This window comes from Anoplolepis gracilipes, chromosome 12, assembly GCF_047496725.1.
Source record: "Anoplolepis gracilipes chromosome 12, ASM4749672v1, whole genome shotgun sequence".
NCBI lineage: Eukaryota > Metazoa > Arthropoda > Insecta > Hymenoptera > Formicidae > Anoplolepis > Anoplolepis gracilipes.
The window spans coordinates 3,900,680-3,921,376 of NC_132981.1; the positions used below are offsets into that span (position 1 = coordinate 3,900,680).

General features: G+C 33.5%; 2 protein-coding genes across 4 annotated transcripts; one reads left to right on the forward strand and one right to left on the reverse strand.

Annotated features, from left to right (window-relative positions):
- Nucleotides 1-1,662: 1,662 nt before the first annotated feature.
- Nucleotides 1,663-3,813, forward strand: LOC140671606 (RING finger protein 37). Its single transcript, XM_072903029.1, has 2 exons — nt 1,663-2,566; nt 2,650-3,813. The coding sequence occupies exons 1-2, from the start codon at nt 1,944-1,946 to the stop codon at nt 3,524-3,526; spliced, it is 1,500 nt and encodes a 499-aa protein (XP_072759130.1). The 5' UTR covers nt 1,663-1,943; the 3' UTR covers nt 3,527-3,813.
- Nucleotides 3,814-3,967: 154 nt separating this feature from the next.
- Nucleotides 3,968-20,297, reverse strand: Vps13b (vacuolar protein sorting 13B). 3 transcript variants are annotated; one of them, XM_072903028.1, is made up of 39 exons: nt 20,078-20,297; nt 19,261-19,555; nt 18,782-18,959; nt 18,622-18,700; nt 18,311-18,486; nt 18,103-18,206; nt 17,762-18,011; nt 17,500-17,687; nt 17,202-17,411; nt 16,990-17,128; nt 16,792-16,909; nt 16,577-16,719; nt 16,242-16,414; nt 15,984-16,160; nt 15,623-15,911; nt 15,379-15,537; nt 14,891-15,270; nt 14,567-14,702; nt 14,322-14,489; nt 13,998-14,215; nt 13,693-13,909; nt 13,378-13,582; nt 13,075-13,252; nt 12,640-12,966; nt 12,356-12,559; nt 12,090-12,205; nt 11,669-12,017; nt 11,464-11,586; nt 11,261-11,380; nt 10,886-11,149; nt 10,187-10,810; nt 10,025-10,120; nt 6,384-9,948; nt 5,849-6,253; nt 5,587-5,763; nt 5,331-5,501; nt 5,061-5,254; nt 4,640-4,981; nt 3,968-4,574 (listed from the first exon to the last, which is right to left on the reverse strand). In XM_072903028.1, exons 2-39 carry the CDS (start codon nt 19,345-19,347, stop codon nt 4,344-4,346), a joined length of 11,280 nt encoding a protein of 3,759 aa, XP_072759129.1. In that variant the 5' UTR covers nt 19,348-19,555; nt 20,078-20,297; the 3' UTR covers nt 3,968-4,343. The 3 variants fall into 3 exon arrangements, with proteins under 3 accessions (XP_072759129.1, XP_072759128.1, XP_072759127.1); XM_072903027.1 differs by having other exon boundaries at nt 14,567-14,693; nt 14,891-15,278; nt 15,375-15,537; nt 20,078-20,296; XM_072903026.1 differs by having other exon boundaries at nt 14,891-15,278; nt 15,375-15,537; nt 20,078-20,296.
- Between the last annotated feature and the right edge of the window lie 400 nt (nt 20,298-20,697).

Genomic DNA, 20,697 nt, shown 5'->3' on the forward strand with positions numbered 1-20,697 from the left:
ATTATAGAAAAAAGAATAATATTTTTAAAATTGAAATATATGATATTTATTTTAATTTTATATAAGATACATGAAATATTTTTTTAATTATATATATGTATATATGAATTTTATAAAACAGTTTTAATGATACAAATCTTTAATGATCCGCCGACAGAGGGGTTAATATGCATGCTAATATTTTTGCGTACTATATATTTTATATATATACACCGAAAAATTATATTCTCATTTTAAGAATCAAGTCTATTCAAATGATAAGCAGTAATTATTTCATGGTTGTCATTACACATCACACATCACAAGCACACGTCAGAAAGCAGACTAAGATCTCTTTCAAAAATATTGACGAGCGAACACACAGAGGTCGAATTCGACCTCTTGTCATTATTTTTGAAAGAGATCTCAATCTGCTTTCTGACGTGTGCTTGTGATGTGTAATAGACAACCATGAAATAATTACTGCTCATCATTTGAATAGACTTGATAAGGACCTAAACCAAAGGTCGAAACGTTGTCGCTGTAATGATTAACACCGAATAACTGAATAAAAGCTTAATTATGCCAGTTTGATCGCTTAACCATTGCATCTCCTGAATTATTTTATCGCTGGCGATATCATCCACATTTTAATTTAAGTAATTAATAAAGTTTCATTTTCAGAAATTAATATATATAACGTCCTGCTATTAAAATTGTAAATTCAAAGCGACAAATAGATGAATTAAACGAATCAACAGATGTATAAAATTACAGTAATTAAATAAAATAAAATTTTATTATAAATATACTTATATATATGAGTCTCTTGCAACAATGATCTGGGTTAATTAATTTTGATAAGTAATTTTCCTTTTTTTTTCAAATCACGATTAGTTGTTACAGAAAGTGTCTCGCATCAATTTTATTATTAGTAATACAAGAATTTATATGATTAAATACCTTCTTTTAGCTCTAATGCTTTAGCTATATAAATTAAAATGCTTGTCAAGTAAAAATTAAAACTTTTATTTTTCATTTTATCTTTTTTAAAATAATATGTAATTAAAATTAATGAAATTTTTACGATTATGACAGCAAACACTATATAATTCGGACAATTTTTACTTAAATAAGTAAAAAATTAACAGTTTTTTCTAATTAAAAAATTGTGTATGTTTACATATATATATATGTATATATATATATATATATATATCTGATCTTTATTCCATTTAATTGAATCTATCGATATCTAAAAGTTTATTATTGTATTTGTAGAACAATACTTTAAATTATTAAATTGTTGAAAGAAAATTTTTTTTTCATATAATATAAGTTTTAATTTGTAAAATGTAGAATGTAAAAATAGCGTTTAATAAAAGAAAAAGAATTACAAAAAATCAAGATATTATTGGCAAAATTAGAATATTGACAATATTTACTTGGTTATTTGATATTAAAAGTAAATTATTGCCAGTGTGGAGAAATAACAAATTATTTTTAGGTGAAAGTGAATAAGCAAAATATGTTAATAAATTTTGTGGACATAGCACGGATCGCAACCAAAACTGTGCACATAATGCATTATCCATTGAGAACATTCGTGGACTTTGGCTATGTAGTTCAAGGTACACGTTTTTATGTCCACAGAGGGCGTATCGCTTTCAGGGATTACGTAATATCAGAGAGAAGACTGATAGTACATACATTCATACGTCATGTGCGAATGAACGTGAATGATTTTACGTGTAGGAATGCCAGTAGATACTGGCAATCTATATCGAAATATATATAAAAAGATAGAACAGTCCTGTTGAATTTTTTGTATTTAACGTGAGATAAACTTTTGGAGAGAAAAAAAGAGGATTGAAAAAGAATTAAAAAATATATATGTAGTTGAACAACAAATAGACACACTTGTTGTATATGTGCATCATGTGTTGATCTGCAAATAAAAGAAAATGCTTTTGAATTTTTGTGATCCTCGCTTACGTCCAGAAATCAAATGCAGTACTATCAGTACAGAAGGATACGAAGTGACCAATCTGATAGGCGTTGCCAACAAAGGATTTCTGGCATACTCCTGCATGAAACCTCCAGTTGATATAGACATTACATTTCTTTGTAACATCAGGATAAATCATATATTAATTTGGCCATCCGTTGGATCGCAGAAGTCATCGGGCTTTCAACTTTACTGTAGCAATACCAATGATTTCAATACCCCATATACCTTACTGTCCACTGGATTTTTGAGCCCCTCTGATGATGGATTATTATTTTATCCTAGTGAAGTTGATCCTGCAAAAATTTCTGTACCACCAAACTTCTTAAAACGTTATATTAAAATCTCTTTGCGACATTTGACCATGTACACTCATGTTTTACGAATAACAATATGTAAGACAGAAAAATCGGTACCAGCATTAGGAAAGATTGAAGTTTGGGGAACAGTATCACCTCGTTGTGGGAAAGATGTTGTTGCAAGTGTACACACTTTATGGACTAAACCCCCAGCTGTATTGACATTGCCTATAACCGAGTGTAAAACTGCCACTACCTCTGCAAATACTACTGACAACAGGTTTGCATATATTTATATATAATACGTTATATATAATATCTTTGTTGTTAACTAATAAAAATATTTTCCAAATGTATATTCAGACAAGAGGATAAAGGAAAATTTCAAGTTCCTGAGAGTTTCTTAGATCCTATTACATGGGAATTAATGACTCAGCCAATTACATTACCTAGCGGTAATGTAATAGATCAGACCACATTAGAAAAGCATGAACAAAATGAAGCAATCTGGGGTAGACCATTATCGGATCCATTCACTGGCATTACATTTAATGAGCATCGAAAACCAATTATGGCAACTGCATTGAAGTCAAGGATTGATAAATTTCTGTTGGACCATAGCAATTTGAATGAAATAAAGAATATACCAAGAGTCTTAGGTCGTAATTTAACTTCAGCTATAGCAGGAGATAGAAGGATAATTGAAATACCAAAGTGTGTGCTAAACAAAAACTTAAAAAGGACTGTCAAAGATGCTAAATTAGATGCATGCAAGCAAACAATGGGTAATTATTTACAGCAAACAAAGAGATATTGCCACCAACTGCCAGCAATTGTAGGTTCCAGATCCACTGCCAATGCAAGATCAAAACAAGTGATAAAGATTTCAAATTCTTCTAAATTAGTTCATGATAAATCTCACAATCATAATAAGGATGACAAACCAGAAAGATTGATAGTGACTGATGTTGATACTTTTTTAGATTGTAATGTAAAGACTCTATTGTCAAATATTAAACACTTCAGTGCACCAGAAAGAGTCGAGTTACATAATACATCTATTGATTGTAAATGTTGTAATAATAGTATTCTTTATAAGCTTCCCTGTAAACATGTGATATGTAGAAAAGTATTATTATCTATCGAGAATAATCAGTGTAAATATTGCGGACTTTTCTACAAATTAAGCGACATTGAACGAATTCACGAGACAATGCATGACAGGATTTTAAATAGATAGCAATAAAAGATTATAAAAAAATATTATAAAGTATTATAAATACATGTCATATTATCAGTAAGAGGATATTTCAGTTCTTACTGATACAACTCGAACTTTTTCATATTTATTTGCTAAATTTTTTATCCATGAGAAAAATATGCAAAATATATTATCGTAACACTGAATCATTAGAGATCAATGTTACATCATTCGTGACAATTCCAATGATGATAAGATTGCTCGCAACATTTTGGCACATATAATACATTTCTGTCGACAATTACATGTATAATTATTATTAAATAATGTTTATAAAATCTTGTTCTTGTATCTCATACATATGGTATATTATAACTTATAAATAAAGTTTATACATGTGCTTTTCTTTAATTTGTACGGTTTCGCATTAATAAGCAACGCGTTATTACAAATATTTTATATAATTTATATAGTATAAATTTATAATAATGTATAAATTTATAATAAATTTATGCTATAAATTCGTAATAAACTTTTTTTATGTAAAAATCATATATAAAGCGTTATGTAATATATTTTAATAAAAATTGAAAATATGGCTATTCAAATAATTTTGGAATATTATATAAAGTTATTTACTTAGGATTTTGGGAATTTCTTTTTCTTGTTATAATACTGTTTCCATTTTATAACTTCTTGAAATATATACATACAATTTTCCCCAAAACTATAATAAATGTAGGTTTCAAAACTCAAAGAAAATATTTTGAATGCATTTGATTCGACATACAGAATTATTTGGAATATTCTCTCTCAGTCATTGTGATTAATAATAAATGTTTGGAAATTCATTCTATTATAAAACAGCAAAATCAGAACCCTGATTTTGTCGCTTGGCAATGTTGAACAATGATAATAAATAATTACGAGTGTCTGGACAAACATAAAATGTAAGTGTATGTTCTGGATGTGGAGACGTTTTCTCGAAGGTATCGGACTGTCTATCGCTGTTGGTTGACACGCTGGCTAAACCGGTACTGCTTGTCCGTACGTACTCTTCAACTCGCGCTCTCATTTCTTGATTCATCTAAAAAAATTCACGTTTATATTAGAATCACATTTGATATGTTTATAAAATCAAGCTTATTTTACCTCATGTTCGGCTGGTGAAAAAGGTCTGCTCGACTGTGTCGCAGCCGGTGGACAATACAAGCACAACATGGTCGATTCCGTGATATGATCAACGCTTGTCAATTCTCTCAACGAGAATATTCGTTCTACGCTATCCTCTGCCATGTTAACAAGTAATAGAGCTTGTCGCGTGAGGACGAGCGTCACTGCGCGATTACTGCCCTGGTGAATGACGTAATCTGCGCTGGTCACGTGAAGGATACTGTCGTGACTGTGATCGAGCAAGGGTGACAAACGCCAGGTGTATCGCACGGACGTGCTATTATTGCCAGTAGTATATTGCACAATTGGTCTCTGACGTGGCTGTTAAAGAACAAAAATGGACAAAAATCAGATCGCGATAGTAAATCGTAAAAAATAGTTTTCATTATCTGAGTTTTACCGTAGGTAAGGGATTCCATCCAGCCCCCTGCAATAATCCTTGACCCGTGAGAGCGACCAGTTCCGCGGCACCGCTCAGTGGCTTAGTAACGACGCCGACTAGACCGAGTCCGACTCCAGTGACTAAACTCTTGGTCGTCGCCTCACCTGACCACACTTGTTGCAGAGGATGATGCGCCAAGCCAGCCACGGCCGCTGATTAACAATCAATAATTAGCGATTATCTACATATGAGAAAGATATTTAAATAGAAGAAAAAAAGAATTACTACCGAGTAGACTCATTCCGAAACCAGTTAAGCCCTGATAAAGTCCTTGTGCCATGCCTTGAGGACGCATTCTTCGTGATTCTTCTTGTCGCTGAACATGTTCCTCGTCTAACGTTAAACGATCCAAGTTTCGTGCGACGCTAGATGCCAGTTTTGTTACGGAATTCACAGTACCTACGAGAGGGAAAACAAGATGGTTAATTATATTTATCTTTAAGTACTCTCGAAATAATGAAAAAGAAAATAATAATTTTTATACCCGCTGTAACGTGTTTCATCAGACTGGCCGATCCATGTGTAATTCCAACGATGAAACCCCACGGACCTTGCAACAGTCCTTGAAACGGTAGTGAAACGAAGTCTCTGAGACCGGATCCGAGCGCTTGCGCCAAACCTCCCGGTGATCCGAGTATTTCTAACGATCCGACTACCCAACCTGACGTACCAAACATAATTTCGTTATTTACCTCATTATTATATAGCAAAAAGATAAGTGTATTTTATATATATATATCATCGACCTGCTCCAAATATAGCGCCAGACAAATAATGCATAGTAAGCGCATTGCCAAGCCTATAAGGGGTAGTCAGCAGATTCTTCCTCTCGAAGACACCGAAATACAACGGGGAATGATCCAGAGCGACGTATAATCGTACAGAAGTGTGAACGCTCAACAAAATGGACAACGGTTCTATCACAAAGTTTTGCAATCTCAACGGCTTGCTCAAGATTTTCGAGTCAATCATGATATAATCCGGTATGTACACTGCGTTCGAAATAGCTATCGTTTGCACCCTTTTAGGACTGTCATTCAACACCAAACGGGGTGGTATCATTGAAGTTGCGTAATCTAATAATTGCGTTATATATGTGTCCTCGATGTACGCGCTGATGGGTGCGATTTTCATGCGATATTCCTTCGATGCTGCAACAGAAATATATATCATTATCTATATGAATTAAACTAAATTTATCTGCTTAAAACATTATTTATTATATATATATATATATATATATATATATATTCGATAGATATCTTCTCATAAGATACATACCTATCATAGTTCCGTTTACTTCCCAGACATACTCGATGGCTATTAAAGAATCTTGTTTGATTTTCTCCATATTCGTCATTAAACAATTATTGCTATAAAATACCATTTCTCTGTTGGGCAATGGATTCTGATTTATCAATACTACAGGGAAGTCGAAACCTCCCTGATCGAATAATTGATTATCAAATTGTAAGTCGCCTATGTAACAATGTAGATTGATAAATCTAGCCTTTGAATTTACGGTGACTACCAAATCCGTCATAGACAGACTCGCGACTTCAATTCTCTGCGCATTCTCATTGATGTCGTGAAGAATGGCGATGGTACACGCGCGTAGGTAAACTGTTAAAGAGCCTTCTTTAGGATTCGTCGAAGTGGCATCGTTGGAGGATCTCGATTGATTTTCAGCGAGAGTTTTCTCCATCGTTTCCGGAATCAACTGCTTCGACGATGACGAGACAACCATTGTTTCCGGCAAAGCGTCCTCTTGAGCCGAAAAGAAGCTCGTCAGTGATGTTGAGCTACTTGAACTCTGTACATACTGCAATAGTTTATCCTCTTCTGATCTTTTTAACGGAATCGGCGCGATTGTATCGCGATCCTTTGCCATATTTTTCTTTCGTAATAATCTGCTTCTAATGTCTTGAGCGGATATTTCAATCTGGGATATAGGCACGATGCTGATGTGAGTGGTGTAACAGCGATTCTGCATTATGAGTTTAACATCGCCGTACGAGGGCAATCGCAGATATTGATCCATCGGCGTAGACAACAATACGGACAGATTCACGCCTCTCGACCATTTTAAATTGGCCTTTTCTATCACCTGATCGTTTTGCACGGTGGAAAATAACAGTACGTTCGACGTGCTCGGAACGACAGTATCGGGTAGCCTGTTACTGACGCAGGGAAGGGAATAGTTGAACGTTGCTCCGCTATCGACTTCGCACATCCACGTAAAGTGGATGCTGTCCGGTAATATCTCGCTTCCTTTTTCATCGGCTTGTCCCAGCAGGATCTTAAAGCCGCAAGCGTTCTCGATCAACAATTGCGGATGATCGTCATTATGTATCACGATGAACGTGGTACCCTTCTCTTCTTGCGTTGTCACGATAACCGGCATGGTAGAAGAACCGTTCGGGATAGCGATGGATCTGCGGCTCATCGCTTGGTCCACTCTGATCGGACAGGACCATCTATGACCAAGACTGAGAGATAGATAAAATACGAGCGGCTCGACATTGCTTTCCGTGTACAGTGTGTACCATTGTACGATTGGTGTACCCTGTCTTTGATCTTCGGACGGCGAGACGTTCAGGCTGCAAGGGGTGAGATCGTGCGGCAGTTGCAGGTCTCTCGCTTCCTCGTGCACTGCGAGCGTAGCCACGCACAATTCCTGAGACGTCAGATTGGCAATAACGTGACTGCTCGCGATCCGTACCAGGCGCATATCCTCGTGCATGGAAGAACCGATGCTCAAGATGGACACGCTTGTGCCGCAGTCCACGAATGTCTTGATATTCCCGTCTACCGGTACGATGCCGTTGATTCGCGGCATGTAAAAGCTCTGGCCCCAGTCGGGTCGTGCCAGCTGCAACGTCTGCGACGTGTAATAAGTATCGCCGATTCCGACGCCCACGTGAAAGGTGCCCTCCAACTTGGGCGGCGTGACTATGCCGTAGTGAGGAATCTGACACAACTCTGTATCCTCCGACACTAGTGAGATGTGACAGCCCAGCGAATTCATTACAAAGCACCAGGGTTGTAGTTCCAACAATAAGGTACTAGAGACCAGTCCTGCGTCTTGATATTTTACCTGTACATGTGTCTGCGGCTGCTCTGCAGATATCCATTCTTCCCCTGTGTCGTCCCCTTGAAAAGGCCACTTCGCGTCGTCCTTTCGAGCTCTGAGATCTCGCAAAATTTTGTCGATGTCCTCGACATCGGGTCTTCTAAAGAACTTTCGCTGATCTACCGAACTATACGAGAGCGGCACGTAAGGATTCGAAGCGGAAACACCGGATTCCAGTTGAAACGTTAGTTGATGAAAGTGCTCGAATGTACCGGGGCAGTACAGTTGCTGACACTCGCCGCGACCGTTTACCATCGTGCTGGATGACATCTTCAAGGACGGAGTTTCCATCTGGACTCTAACCGGCACCGGTAAATGCGATCTGATCATGTAAAGCGGGCTCAGTACCGCGAGGATCTTCACTTTGTCCTGTATCGTCTGTGTTACAATCCGTACCCAGATACTAAAAAATTGACCGCGTTCTTGGAGCGGTACTTTTACAAGCCAGGGCTGGCCCCATTTGACATTTGGTTGCAGAGGAATGTCGCCGGTCCAGGATAAGTGCGTCAAATTGGTGAAACGTAGCCTCATAGCCATCTTTCGGTTATTTTCAAGCATAATAGATGACGGAAAGCTCTTACCCGGAATGGGATACACCTCCTTCGAGACCGTTACTTTAGAGCCGACATCTCCTTCATACTTGACCAATCTCATCTCGAAATTATCCATCAATTGATTAGAAATTACGAGCTGTCCCGAGAACGTTACGAGTTTCTGCGTAGCGGAAAGCGATGTAACATTTACGAAAACTACCGTGCTAGTCATTGAATTATTAAATTCTATAACGTGGATTCCATCCTTGTTGACGGGAAAGGGTCGGCTCCATACCCAGGCGTTCTCCTCGATCGATATTCGTATCATCTGATTTCCAATTTGTCGCCACGAATAAAAATTACACTGCCTGCTCTCGAGAAGTATACTGTCACCAGTGGCACTTTGACCAAAACGGATAGATACATTGCTATCGTTGGCAATTACATAACGCGTCAGGACAATCACACTTTTCTCCTCCTCATCGAAAGACGCCAGCCATAGACGGGTGGAGACCGCAAGAGTGTGAGTGATCGCCGGACCCAATTTCAATGTAAACGGGTTACTCGTGAATGACACGTCTATCTTGTCCGACAATGATAATTGTAATCTTCCTTCTAAGGAATCAAGTACCTCTTGCATGGTCAAATGACTGTAGTCTAATACGTGTACGCTCAAAGTACCGCCGATATCGAGCAACGTGGAATCGTCTACCCATTTGTTAAGCACCAGAACTGCTCCTTTTTGTTCCACAGACATAAAACATTGTATCTCGGGGATCCTCCCGTTCAACGTATACCTATCCAGCGGTGGCGGTAGATTATTGTACACAGTAGTATCGATATGATTGTACAGAGACACGTGAAGCACGCCAATATTTAAGGCGATCTGCACATTTGGTATTAACAGAGGATTAAAATAAGAATCAATGCGCAAACAAGCCGCGAGAGCACGCGCGGAAACGATGCTTTTCGAAAGCGACCGCTTGTTGCTGGACGAAATAACCACACGCCACACGCAGGCCACCGCACGTGCCGGCGCTCTCTCCGGTAAATCCAATCGATAGGAATCCGTTTCCGATAAGTAAAAATCTGCGTAACGTTGATAGGACATGTGACTGTCGCTCCAATATTCGAGGATGCAAGAAATTCTGTCGATATAATTGCCATCGGCGTCCACTGTCTGTAACGAATCCTTTTGTCTTTAAGACGACATTGATGGTTTTAATTTCAATGTAACGAATTGTTTTAGTACTTACTTCAAATGGAACAGGAGATATATGTATTCTCGTTAATGTGCGCGGTTGTGGATATCTCCAAGCCATCGCTTGTTGGGGATAAGCAAAGAATACTACCTGTAAGAAAGTAATAAATTAAATTTCTTTATTTTTACTTAATTTAATATAATTGCGTTAACTAACTTGATACGGAAAAGGTAACTCGTCCGCAGTGCCATCGACAAACTGGAATGCACCAGCCTTTAAATCATCCTTGTAATGTTGTTCGGTCGATAATACAATTTGCTTCTCATTTTTATTCTCGCTCGTAGAGCACGAGGCAAATTCGCTTAAAAGCAACTGGCAATCTTGCATGACCATTTTTATAATTTTAATCTGATCAGGTCCAAAATCGAGATATAGACTTTCACTGTCTGCCTGTACCTGTATCTGCGGAATGACTTCGCTATTGTATGAAGATTCCCAAAGTAAGCAACTCGTTATGTTGCAACACCATGGATTTAATAACACTTTGATGTTTCCGTTTAAGATCGCAGATATAATAAAAGAATCTATGGATAAGTTTGAATATATCCTGTCTGGTCTCACAAGTGTTGACAAATTCCCGTTTAACGATGCTAAACTGATAATGATTTCTGCTCCGGTATCAGTCTTTAAAGATAATACGATTTGTTTTGTACTTAAATGTAGATCAGGTACACTGAATTTTCTCGATTTTGTCGGTGCTGCTAAATTTTCAGGGTCCACAACCTCATTTTCCTTTCCTGGTACTTGTGTAACATCGCCGTCCATAAAACACGATAATACCTGAAGCGCATATAAAATAGAATTGTCACAAATGTATGCATATACATACGCATTTTTCTTTTTCTCATGGAATACCTTATTCCGTATATTATAAAACTGATTGAGCCGAGATAAAGAAAGATGTATTTTCGTCGGCCGTCCCATTTCGACAAAAAATTGTCGATTTTTGCTTAGAAACATCTCAGATTTTACTGTAGCAAAAGAAGGTGGAATACCAGTGTCTGGATGTAAATCTCCATGCTTCGTTTCTATCATAAAAATTTTGAAATCCTTTTCAGTCGGTATCGTGTTTAGATTTTGGGCATCGCCAAGCGCCGTTGTTATATCAAAACAGGATATCTTTAAAATCGCAATAATATTAATTGAAGCAAGAAATCTATTCAAGCAGTTAAGTGCCAAATAATATATTAATTTTTGCTTTTTAAAATTAAATGATAAAAAAATGCATACTTGAATTTTTTTAGATAAATGTTGCTGAGAAAAGTAAATATTCGGTTGATTGATCATTAGATAAAGTAGTGGCTGTTTTATATTATCATTATCGTCTTCACAATCAGTTTTGTGTATATCCTGAAAAAATAATTAATATTTTGACAATAATTAAAACACTTATTATAATTAAGTAAATTATATAATTATTAATTATTACTTACTGCATCATGTTCTAAATCAAGAAATGCATTCTGAACTTCATACAAAATAAGCGTTATCTTTCCACAATTCACTAAAAATTCAAACGGTGGGAGTGTCATAGTTTCAGCAACCGCAGGTCTTCCCTGATGAAATTATTATTTTTAAAACAAATTAATATAATTCGTGAAGCATTATTTCTATAAGAATGTAATAATGATAACTTACAATTACTGTCGAATGTACACTGGACATCTCAAAATCAACACCACTGTCTTTCGTAAAATCGATATCTGGTTCATCTAATGTCTGTTTCAACCAACTGATAGGTTTAATGTTTTGAGAGCTCGAAGGATATCTTTGAATTATATTATTAATACTATTTTCTTCCACCTTTTCAAAACTTCCAGACAATAGTTTTATAAATTCATTATTGAGCATCGATATTAACTTAATTTGATCCAAATTTATTGTCAACTCTATGTCTGTAATGCAATTCACTTCTATGGCACTTCCACAAACTATCGTGTCACCTTTAAATGTGACAGCTGGTGCAATGATCAAACAGAGATCAAATCTAGAATTAAAATTAAAAGTCTAATTAGCTAAATACAATAGATTTTGTACATATACGTATTAATTACATTACTTTGTTAATACAGGAGACGTAGAGAAATATGGATCGAGACTACTACCATTCCCAAGCTTATTCCATTCTAATGCAGGATTCTCATTCATTGTATACAGGTATGATTGAGACATCCTCTAAAAATATACAATCCGCAAAGATTATATAATTATCAAATATTTGTACATATATATATATATATATATATTAATATATTTCAAGAAATATTTTTTAAAAGAAGCTAAAAAAAATATATAATTATAAAATGTCTCTGTTTAATAGTAAACCTTATTAATGCTTAGCTGATAATTCCTCCATGTTGTAGTATATGCGCACACTCCTTTAACGCTAATTTGATACTGACGATCTTCGACAGCCGAACCTGGTACATTTAATATATTTGCTTGAGCAGCCAGCTGATATATGTCAGTTCGCAATGGAGTTCTGCAAATTGGATTTTCTGCATCCGGCGTGATACGAATTCCATCCAACTATAAAAGAGAGAAAAAATATTTAAACATATTATCAGGAAAGTGAAAAGTTTAAAAAAAAATAAAACGTTTTACAAAACCTGGAGCATCAATAAATCGTGTTGTAATTTATTTGCATTACTTAAGGCTGGCATCATGAGTCGAAAACCTTTGAACTCCAAATGTATCAATGGTAATGATTCATTATTCAGAGTGATTATACCAGTTAATGGCGTTGATGTACTTTTACCACGAGTGACTTCCGCACTTCGCTCGATACATGAACCGAAACATGCAAAAGGTTTCACCAATTGAGTATATTTGCCAATTACACTAAGTGGTAAGATTATATCGACCATTTGCATTTTGATGAATATTTCAGAAATGTAGCCGTTCATAGACAACGTCGAATCAATTAGCATTTCTTTCTAAATGTTCGAAAAAGAAAATAACAGAGAGTTATTATTAATTCACATAAATAAACATGATTGATAGAATTCTTTCTTATAATTTAAATGAAATTACCAATATATTACCTTTTGTGATTTGTAACGTTTATGGGTACCCCAACGTGTGTAGACATTTCCCGATTTTGCACGAGTAAGCGTGAAACTTAGAAAACCCGAATCATCGCCTTTCTCTAAATTATCTTCTCTTCCGCAGAGTATTAGTCCGGCGTATTCACCAGCATCCCAATTTAATGCGTTTGAACTTCTATTAAATCATAATATGAATGTACAAATTAAAAAAATATTGCATATAATAACAAAGAATCTATCTTTGCTAATTGTAAGACTAATATGTTTTTGTGTATAAATTTTATAAAAATATTAATTTACCTAACGTAATGTAATATTGTAGCTGTTGTGATTTTACTTTTTATTTGCATATAGACCGATTTTAAATCTAAAGATGTTATAATATCTTCTAATTCCAACATCAACTTTAAAGAAGATTCGTCTTCTTGTTCCATAATGTATAATTTAATTGCTATTTTTGTTATGGTCCATTGAATCCATGCTGTTACAGCTAAGCCATCTTTTTCTGTAAAAATTATATATATATATTTTAATGTAAATAATTATAATAATTAATATTTTCACAAGAACAAATATTAACATAATATATAAGAGTCAAATATATTCTCAAATTACCATATCTTAGGTCTTCTTTCGATGTAGATACAGTTGAGTTAGTTGTATCCTCTTGATACATTAATTGCGTCGGAGTGGACGGAGTTTGAGGTATGGCAGGGAGAACAATTTGCATTTCATTGCTCATCTGTCGTACAACTGTGTTACTTTCCTGAGAGCTACATAAAGTTTGTAATATTTTTATGATATTTAAGACTATATTGCTCATGAAAACAACCTGAAAATGCATTTCAAAATTTACATTTTTATATTATATCATATCAATATTATTTAAATAATAATTAATAGAGATTCATAATTAATACCTGTTCCTCCGAAAGTGAAATAAAAATAGGAGAATTATCAATATGTACACAAATGCTTAAAGCAGTAAGTGTATTTGACTGAATTGCAGCTGTCTTAGTTGTAAGAGCCACTGTAGCATTTAATGTTACTTTCTTTATAAAACTTTTTTGTGTTCTCTGTTGCAATGTGTAACAATGAAAGTCTATAAGACTTAACGTCCACGGAAAGCTCTGTACTCCTAAAATAATATAACAACAATAATAAATATAAATATGTATTTTAAATTTATTTTATCTTACATAAAATAGCAATGGGTTTTTTTTCTGAATTATGAATAGACTTACGACATGTCCACATAGATTCTGGCAATTTAACAGGAAGATTTTGCAGATACGGGTTCAATGATTCAGCATTTAAATTAGACGAGTGTATAAGAAGACTTGGTAATTTTATTATCATTATTTGTAAATCTTGATTCTCTATTAAGGCTCTGTCTTTGGCTTGTTCTATGTCTTATATATAATATATACATTTTATTAATTGTTATATTTATTATTTATTATTATTTAATAATATATTCAATATTTACCATCAGCGCCAATGCCACTCATCGTATCAGATGGAATATAAATAATAATATGTCCTATGTAACCGTTTAACACAAGATTGCACCACCACGAATACGACTCTGCTAATTTGACCAATATTCCCGATTTCTGCAAATTCTAGCATAAATCATTTATTTCTATCTTTAATAATGAATGTAATTGTCATATTAAAAACAATTTTCTCCTCTTGTTTTCATAAGCAATGCACAGTAATTAATTGATACAATCATTCTATGATTATTATATATATTTATATTATATATATTATATATATTTGCGATATATTTAATATAATTTTTTAATACCTGTTGTTCCTCTTCTGCTTTAGATTCAGTTTTCTTTTGCGTTTCATCATATCGCAGTGTTTTCGACTTTTCTGTTACAGCTGATCTCTTTTTCTCTTTGTCCGATGAACTATGCACACTTTCATACAGACTCGGAAATGTTTTTTTTCGAGTACCTGTATCGGACGATGTACCTTCGGTGATCAACTGTTGGCTATCCGAACGTAATACGTGTACGCTTCCCGATTTATGATAAGTGGGACGATATTTTAGCCATTCAAAGAAAAGTGGATCCAACGAAGCTCTGCTCTCGGCAATTTTAAACAAAACAAGCGATGGATGTGTATGTAGTTCGACATTTTTAGGAAATTGTATTATACTAGATAAAAGTGGTACATTTCCTGTATCACTAAAAAAAATAAAGGTCTAATTAGTCAAAAGGTCTCAAAATTTCGTGTAAACACATGTTATTAATAATATATACGTAGTATACGTATATACGAACTTGCCGTCATAATTTTCTGGACCCGAAAGAATAAAGGCTTGTTGCAGATCATTGAGAGCAAATATTTTTATAGAATTTACATTCATCTCGTTTGATATCATCACCGAAGATGATACATTTTTGCACATTATATTTTCTAGGTATAATTCTAAGTACACTGGTGCTGCAACAAACAAGAAAAATGTATTACTATATTTAAAAAATATATAAGATAAAAACATATTAAAAGATTTACATCATTAACATACATTTCTCTTGACAGGCGTCATTAAAAAGCGTAGAACAGATAAGTGGATTTGTTGTATCTGCAGAATTAAAAATAGAAGTTGCTACAGATACAGCAGCCATTAACTTTGCTTTAGTTCCTGTGATAGTGACACTATCTGATTGAAGAGAATACGATTTTTGAACCATGTCTATGTCTCGCCAATATTGAGGATACAATAATATCTTTGAAGACGCTTCCACTGAGTAAGGCATCACTATTGAAGTATCACAAGTTTTTGTCAAATGGAGTTGACTTTTTGCTCCAGTTATCTATATAAGCATTCTAACATTAAAGGTCTGTTAAAGGTATGTTCAATGATTATGCATAAACACTCTGCTCACTTGTATATTAGTAATCGCGTGGCATTGGGTGAACATTTCCGGTTGTAAATCCGTCAATTTTGAAGCACAAGCCACAAGTCTAAACGGATACATAGGCTGAACTATTGTAGCAATTGCTTCATCGCATTCAATGGTTACAAAAGGATCATCTGTAAGAGCTGGAGATAATGGAGTAATCTGAAAAGAGACAAGTTGTATTCATAAATATAATTAATGCAATTATTAAAATATATTTAAAAAATATGAGATATTTTTTACTCGAGTTTCGACAATTTTACGTTGCCGTGGGGCTCCCATGACGCAATGATCTGCCAGTTGTAATTGCAGCGATGCTGTTTTTAATATTAACTTTGTCTCCGTCATTGATACATTCTCTCTGAGTGCTTCGTATTCTTCCAATGTAACAGGAGGTAGTTCATCGATGAGGGGATCTAAAATAGATATTTATATGTAATTTCCATTCTTTTTTATTTAGTGTAACATTAAACTAAGAAATTGATGGTAATTAATAAATTAATTGTTAATTAATAAAAATTAAATAATAAGAATATTTTCTTATTAACAAAAATATTTTTCTAGCATCATATATTCACCTGGTTTTATTACAATGTAGGGATTATAATCATATTTCGCCGCAGCTTGTTTGATAGTGTCAATACGATGAAAAATACCGGAGCATAACCTGATTATCAGATCTCCAGATAAGTATCTTATTATCCTGCGTTCCTGAAAATTGCTGCAAAAAGTGAGTTGTTAATAGAAACTCTTTGTTGTTTCACAAATACATAGCTATCGAAATCTTTCAAACCTGTATTCAAAGTTTGATCCGAGCTCGAGCAGTCTTTCAGGCGTTATGTCGTCTGGCAATTCCACGCAATAAACGTAATCCATCACAAATGCTGGACATCTTTCTAATAATTTTTCAACTGAAAAAAAAATTAATAAATTTCCATTATTATCTATAAAATATTTATGCATATTCAATAGAATAGATAAATATATATACCCGAAGCTATCGTTAAGTGATAATCTATTCCTTGCTTGTAATCTCTCTTCTTCCCTTTATTTTCCACAGCTTCTTCGTCAAATAACGAATCTTTCAGATAATCAATATTCAAGCTCCCAGCTATTACGTAAAGAGGCGGCTATAATAATAATTTACCTCTCAGACATACTCTATCTAATTTTTCACCTGGCTAAAATGATTAATTGCTTTACCTGTACACCATCAACAACTTCTACGTGTCCGCAACTGCACGTTCCTCGTGGATAGAGTTGTATGCATGCCACTCCTACTTGAAACGTTGTCATTGCAATTCCTTGAATTAAAGTATCCATCACAACTCCATTTAATCGAAGTGATAAAAACGATTTGTATCTAATTTTCCGCGATTTGTAAAATAACTGTTCTTTGACACTTTCAACAGTCTGCAAAAAAATAATTGAGATATAACAATTTATTTCCAATATCGTATGTAACAGAAATGTTTCTTTGAAAGATAATTATATTCATTACCTTAAACGTTAAAGTAGCATCATCTATATAAACACCCAAGTGTACAGTATGACCAGAATATGCCATTTGTTGTTCAGCAGACCAATTATTGTCCCAATCAACAGGCAAAACAGATGACACTATATCCCAAGCCCACCCACCCCATCCAACCGCATCTGTCGAAGTCCCCACTACTTGACTTGTATCATCTGAAAATTATTATCATGTATACCTAAAATATAAAAAAAGATATTTAAGATAAGAAAGAGCTGCGATGGCGAACCTTGTATAACATCCTCTCTCTCATCCACAGTAATGGAAGATTTTTCCTTGCTTAATGGAAACTGCTTCGTTTGTAATGCCATCACCAAGGCGGCTAGTCTGAGGAGCATGGGCACTTGTTGTTCAGTCATGCTAAACTCCATTTTTTCGCAATGAAGATCAAGTCTTGTGATAGATGCCCTCTTTGAGGTGTTGCTGTGATAGTTTATAATCATGCGGATTGTCATTGAGCATCGGTATAAAACGGGATCCTATATTTATTATTCAAATTAGTTTCTCTTCCTAGATCGTTTTACAATATTTTTTCTACATATTTAAAAAAATATATCTCAAAATAAATACCTGATATATTTCTATTTTTCCTGATGCATCCATTTTATCTAAGCACAATGTCAAGTCCTGGATAGTAATAACTTTTCTAAGCATCACTTCCTGAGTGTTGACATCTGTAAGCATTAATATTTTATATATATTAATATATTTTTAATCTATATTAAAACTTAATAAAACAAATAAATTTTGTTCTGTAATTGTATATAAAAATACCTACCAGTAAATGCTGGCTGCCATTTATTATCAACAGTTTGCATACTTAATAATTTGACATTTACACTAAGCACAATATCCTCTTCTACATATTTCAAAATGAGATTGTTGCAGTGAATAGTAATATTATTAATAACTTTTGTGACTATACTTTTTATGTACCCAGGTGGAGCTTCCTCTCTATAATGAAAAATTAAAAAATCTCACTTTATCTATATACATATATTTTACTATTTTTAGATACTAAGTAACCAAATGGATACTAAAGGCTAATAAAATTTCATGATAATATCTGATTATAAAAGTGATTCTTACTGCACCACCTCCTTTTTCTTTTGTAATGTCGTTGTGTTAGCTTCTGTGGTATTCTCATCTTTCAATTTTAAAATGCACTCTGAAAAAGAAAATAAACAGTGTAATTATTCATCTCAAAATATAATATTTACTAAACAGAATTGTTTATCTTTTTATCTACCTATAGTATTAATAGTAACAACTATTGGTTCAGAGGTAATTTTTACCCAAGGAACATGTATTAACAGTTCATGTATGTGGCCGCTAACAAAGACAAATGGAAGATTAAGTTGTTCCTCTAATACCTCTAATCGTAGATCCAGATTTTGAAATGATGCATCTCCACCCCACAAGGATACCTGAAAAAAATGTTTCTTTTTCTAAAATATCTTGAAGAATTGTTAATTTTATTTTAAATTGTTATTAAACTTATTCCATATATAATTAATTCATTTAATACTTTTAAACAAGAGCAACTAATATAATTTTATAGCGAGAAAACAATGTCAATATTCTATATATATTTACTTTCTTTTTCTTCTTCCAAACTATTGACATTATGAATGAGAAATATAAAATATAGATTTTTAGAAAATTCAAAAATATTTAACAACATTTTATCACAAATAAATGTAGATGCAAAAACTCTTATGTGCTTACCTGTGATTGTTCTGGCTTAAAATTTTTTACATATTTCTCTACATAACTGAGAATTACTGGCGTTATATAGGATTCCAATTTGAACATTGTGTTTGGCAGCGCAAGACATCTATCATATTTTCATAGACTGCTTTCATTAAAAATAGCAAGAGTCTTATCTTATTTTTAGAGCAGAAATCTTTCTTCTCTTTTCATAATAATAAATAATATATTTTATAACTTATACCATCTCTATACAGCAAAATAGTACCCAATTTGGAATGAATAGTATATATCTTGATAGGCATAGACTTGTCTGAAAATCATATAAATAAATTTTATATAAATTCAATTTATATGCAATTAGTTTAGATACTTGATCAACTTGACATAGTTGGTGCCAATATGTAATAACTAAAATAAAAAAAATATATACATAAATATAAATATATATTCAAACAAATTATATATCTATTATTATAGATATGAAAATATTGATAGAAATATACATGTATATTGTTTTAATAATAAAATTAATTTTATATATATCAGATGAATAAAACAGGAAACTTTAATAATTATTAATTAAAAAATATCAGAGCATACACATGATTAAGATACACGTTATTAAAATAATATATTTTTATTAATTTTATTATTTATTCATATGACTTACTCCAAGGAGAGAAATGGGATAAATAGAATTATCATAAAGTTTCAAAGGAAAGAAATTTATTTGCTATCAGATTTTCTAGCTACTCGCATTTCTTCACATTTTATTACAATTTAAAAAACCTAAATATAAAATATTGTAATATAGAATCACAGCTGATCGCACCTGTCAAGTGAGAAGCCACGCGACTTTGGTAAAAAAAACACGTCGTGAAACTGTTACATGGACACACGATTATGACAAACGCAGCGGCAGCATCAATTTCGTCCTCGGACGATAACTTTCAATTTAAAATTTCAATTTTGATCGTGGTTTATGATCTGCCTCTGTAGGATGACGTCTGTTAACCTCTTTTCGCGACAAACTGCAACCAGCTGTTACATCTCACATGAAGGCAGCTATATACGACGCATGCGCGAATTAAAAACCTGCTGCGATAGACATCTTTGATTTGTGAGAAAAGCACAATATTTGAAAGATGACAAAGAAATCCAAACAGAAGGGAAAGATTAGACGATCTTGCAAGCTACTCAATATACAGTGTCTTTTCTTTCAATTTAATAATCGAAAAACTGTTGATTCAAAAAATAAAATAACATTTTTAATTGTTATTTTTAAAAATATATAATACATACACAGTTAATAGTATAATAGTTAATGTAAAATCTCTTATTAAATTATACTCTATGAATATTAATCTCTCTATGAAAATGCACATTTACAGTGTAGTACATTTATTTTATATAATTATATATAATTTTATTAATTATTTTATTTAATTTTAT

What these genes read in the sequence shown, in the direction of transcription:
- LOC140671606 (XM_072903029.1), top strand. Translation starts at nt 1,944, where the DNA reads ATGCTTTTGAATTTTTGTGATCCTCGCTTACGTCCAGAAATCAAATGC. An exon ending in GCAAATACTACTGACAACAG is followed by an intron (nt 2,567 to 2,649) that starts GTTTGCATATAT and finishes ATGTATATTCAG; the next exon opens with ACAAGAGGATAAAGGAAAAT.
- Vps13b (XM_072903026.1), bottom strand. Translation starts at nt 19,347, where the DNA reads ATGTTCAAATTGGAATCCTATATAACGCCAGTAATTCTCAGTTATGTA. An exon ending in CTACATTGTAATAAAACCAG is followed by an intron (nt 16,415 to 16,576) that starts GTGAATATATGA and finishes TATCTATTTTAG; the next exon opens with ATCCCCTCATCGATGAACTA. An exon ending in ATTTATCTAAAAAAATTCAA is followed by an intron (nt 11,150 to 11,260) that starts GTATGCATTTTT and finishes GCGATTTTAAAG; the next exon opens with ATATCCTGTTTTGATATAAC.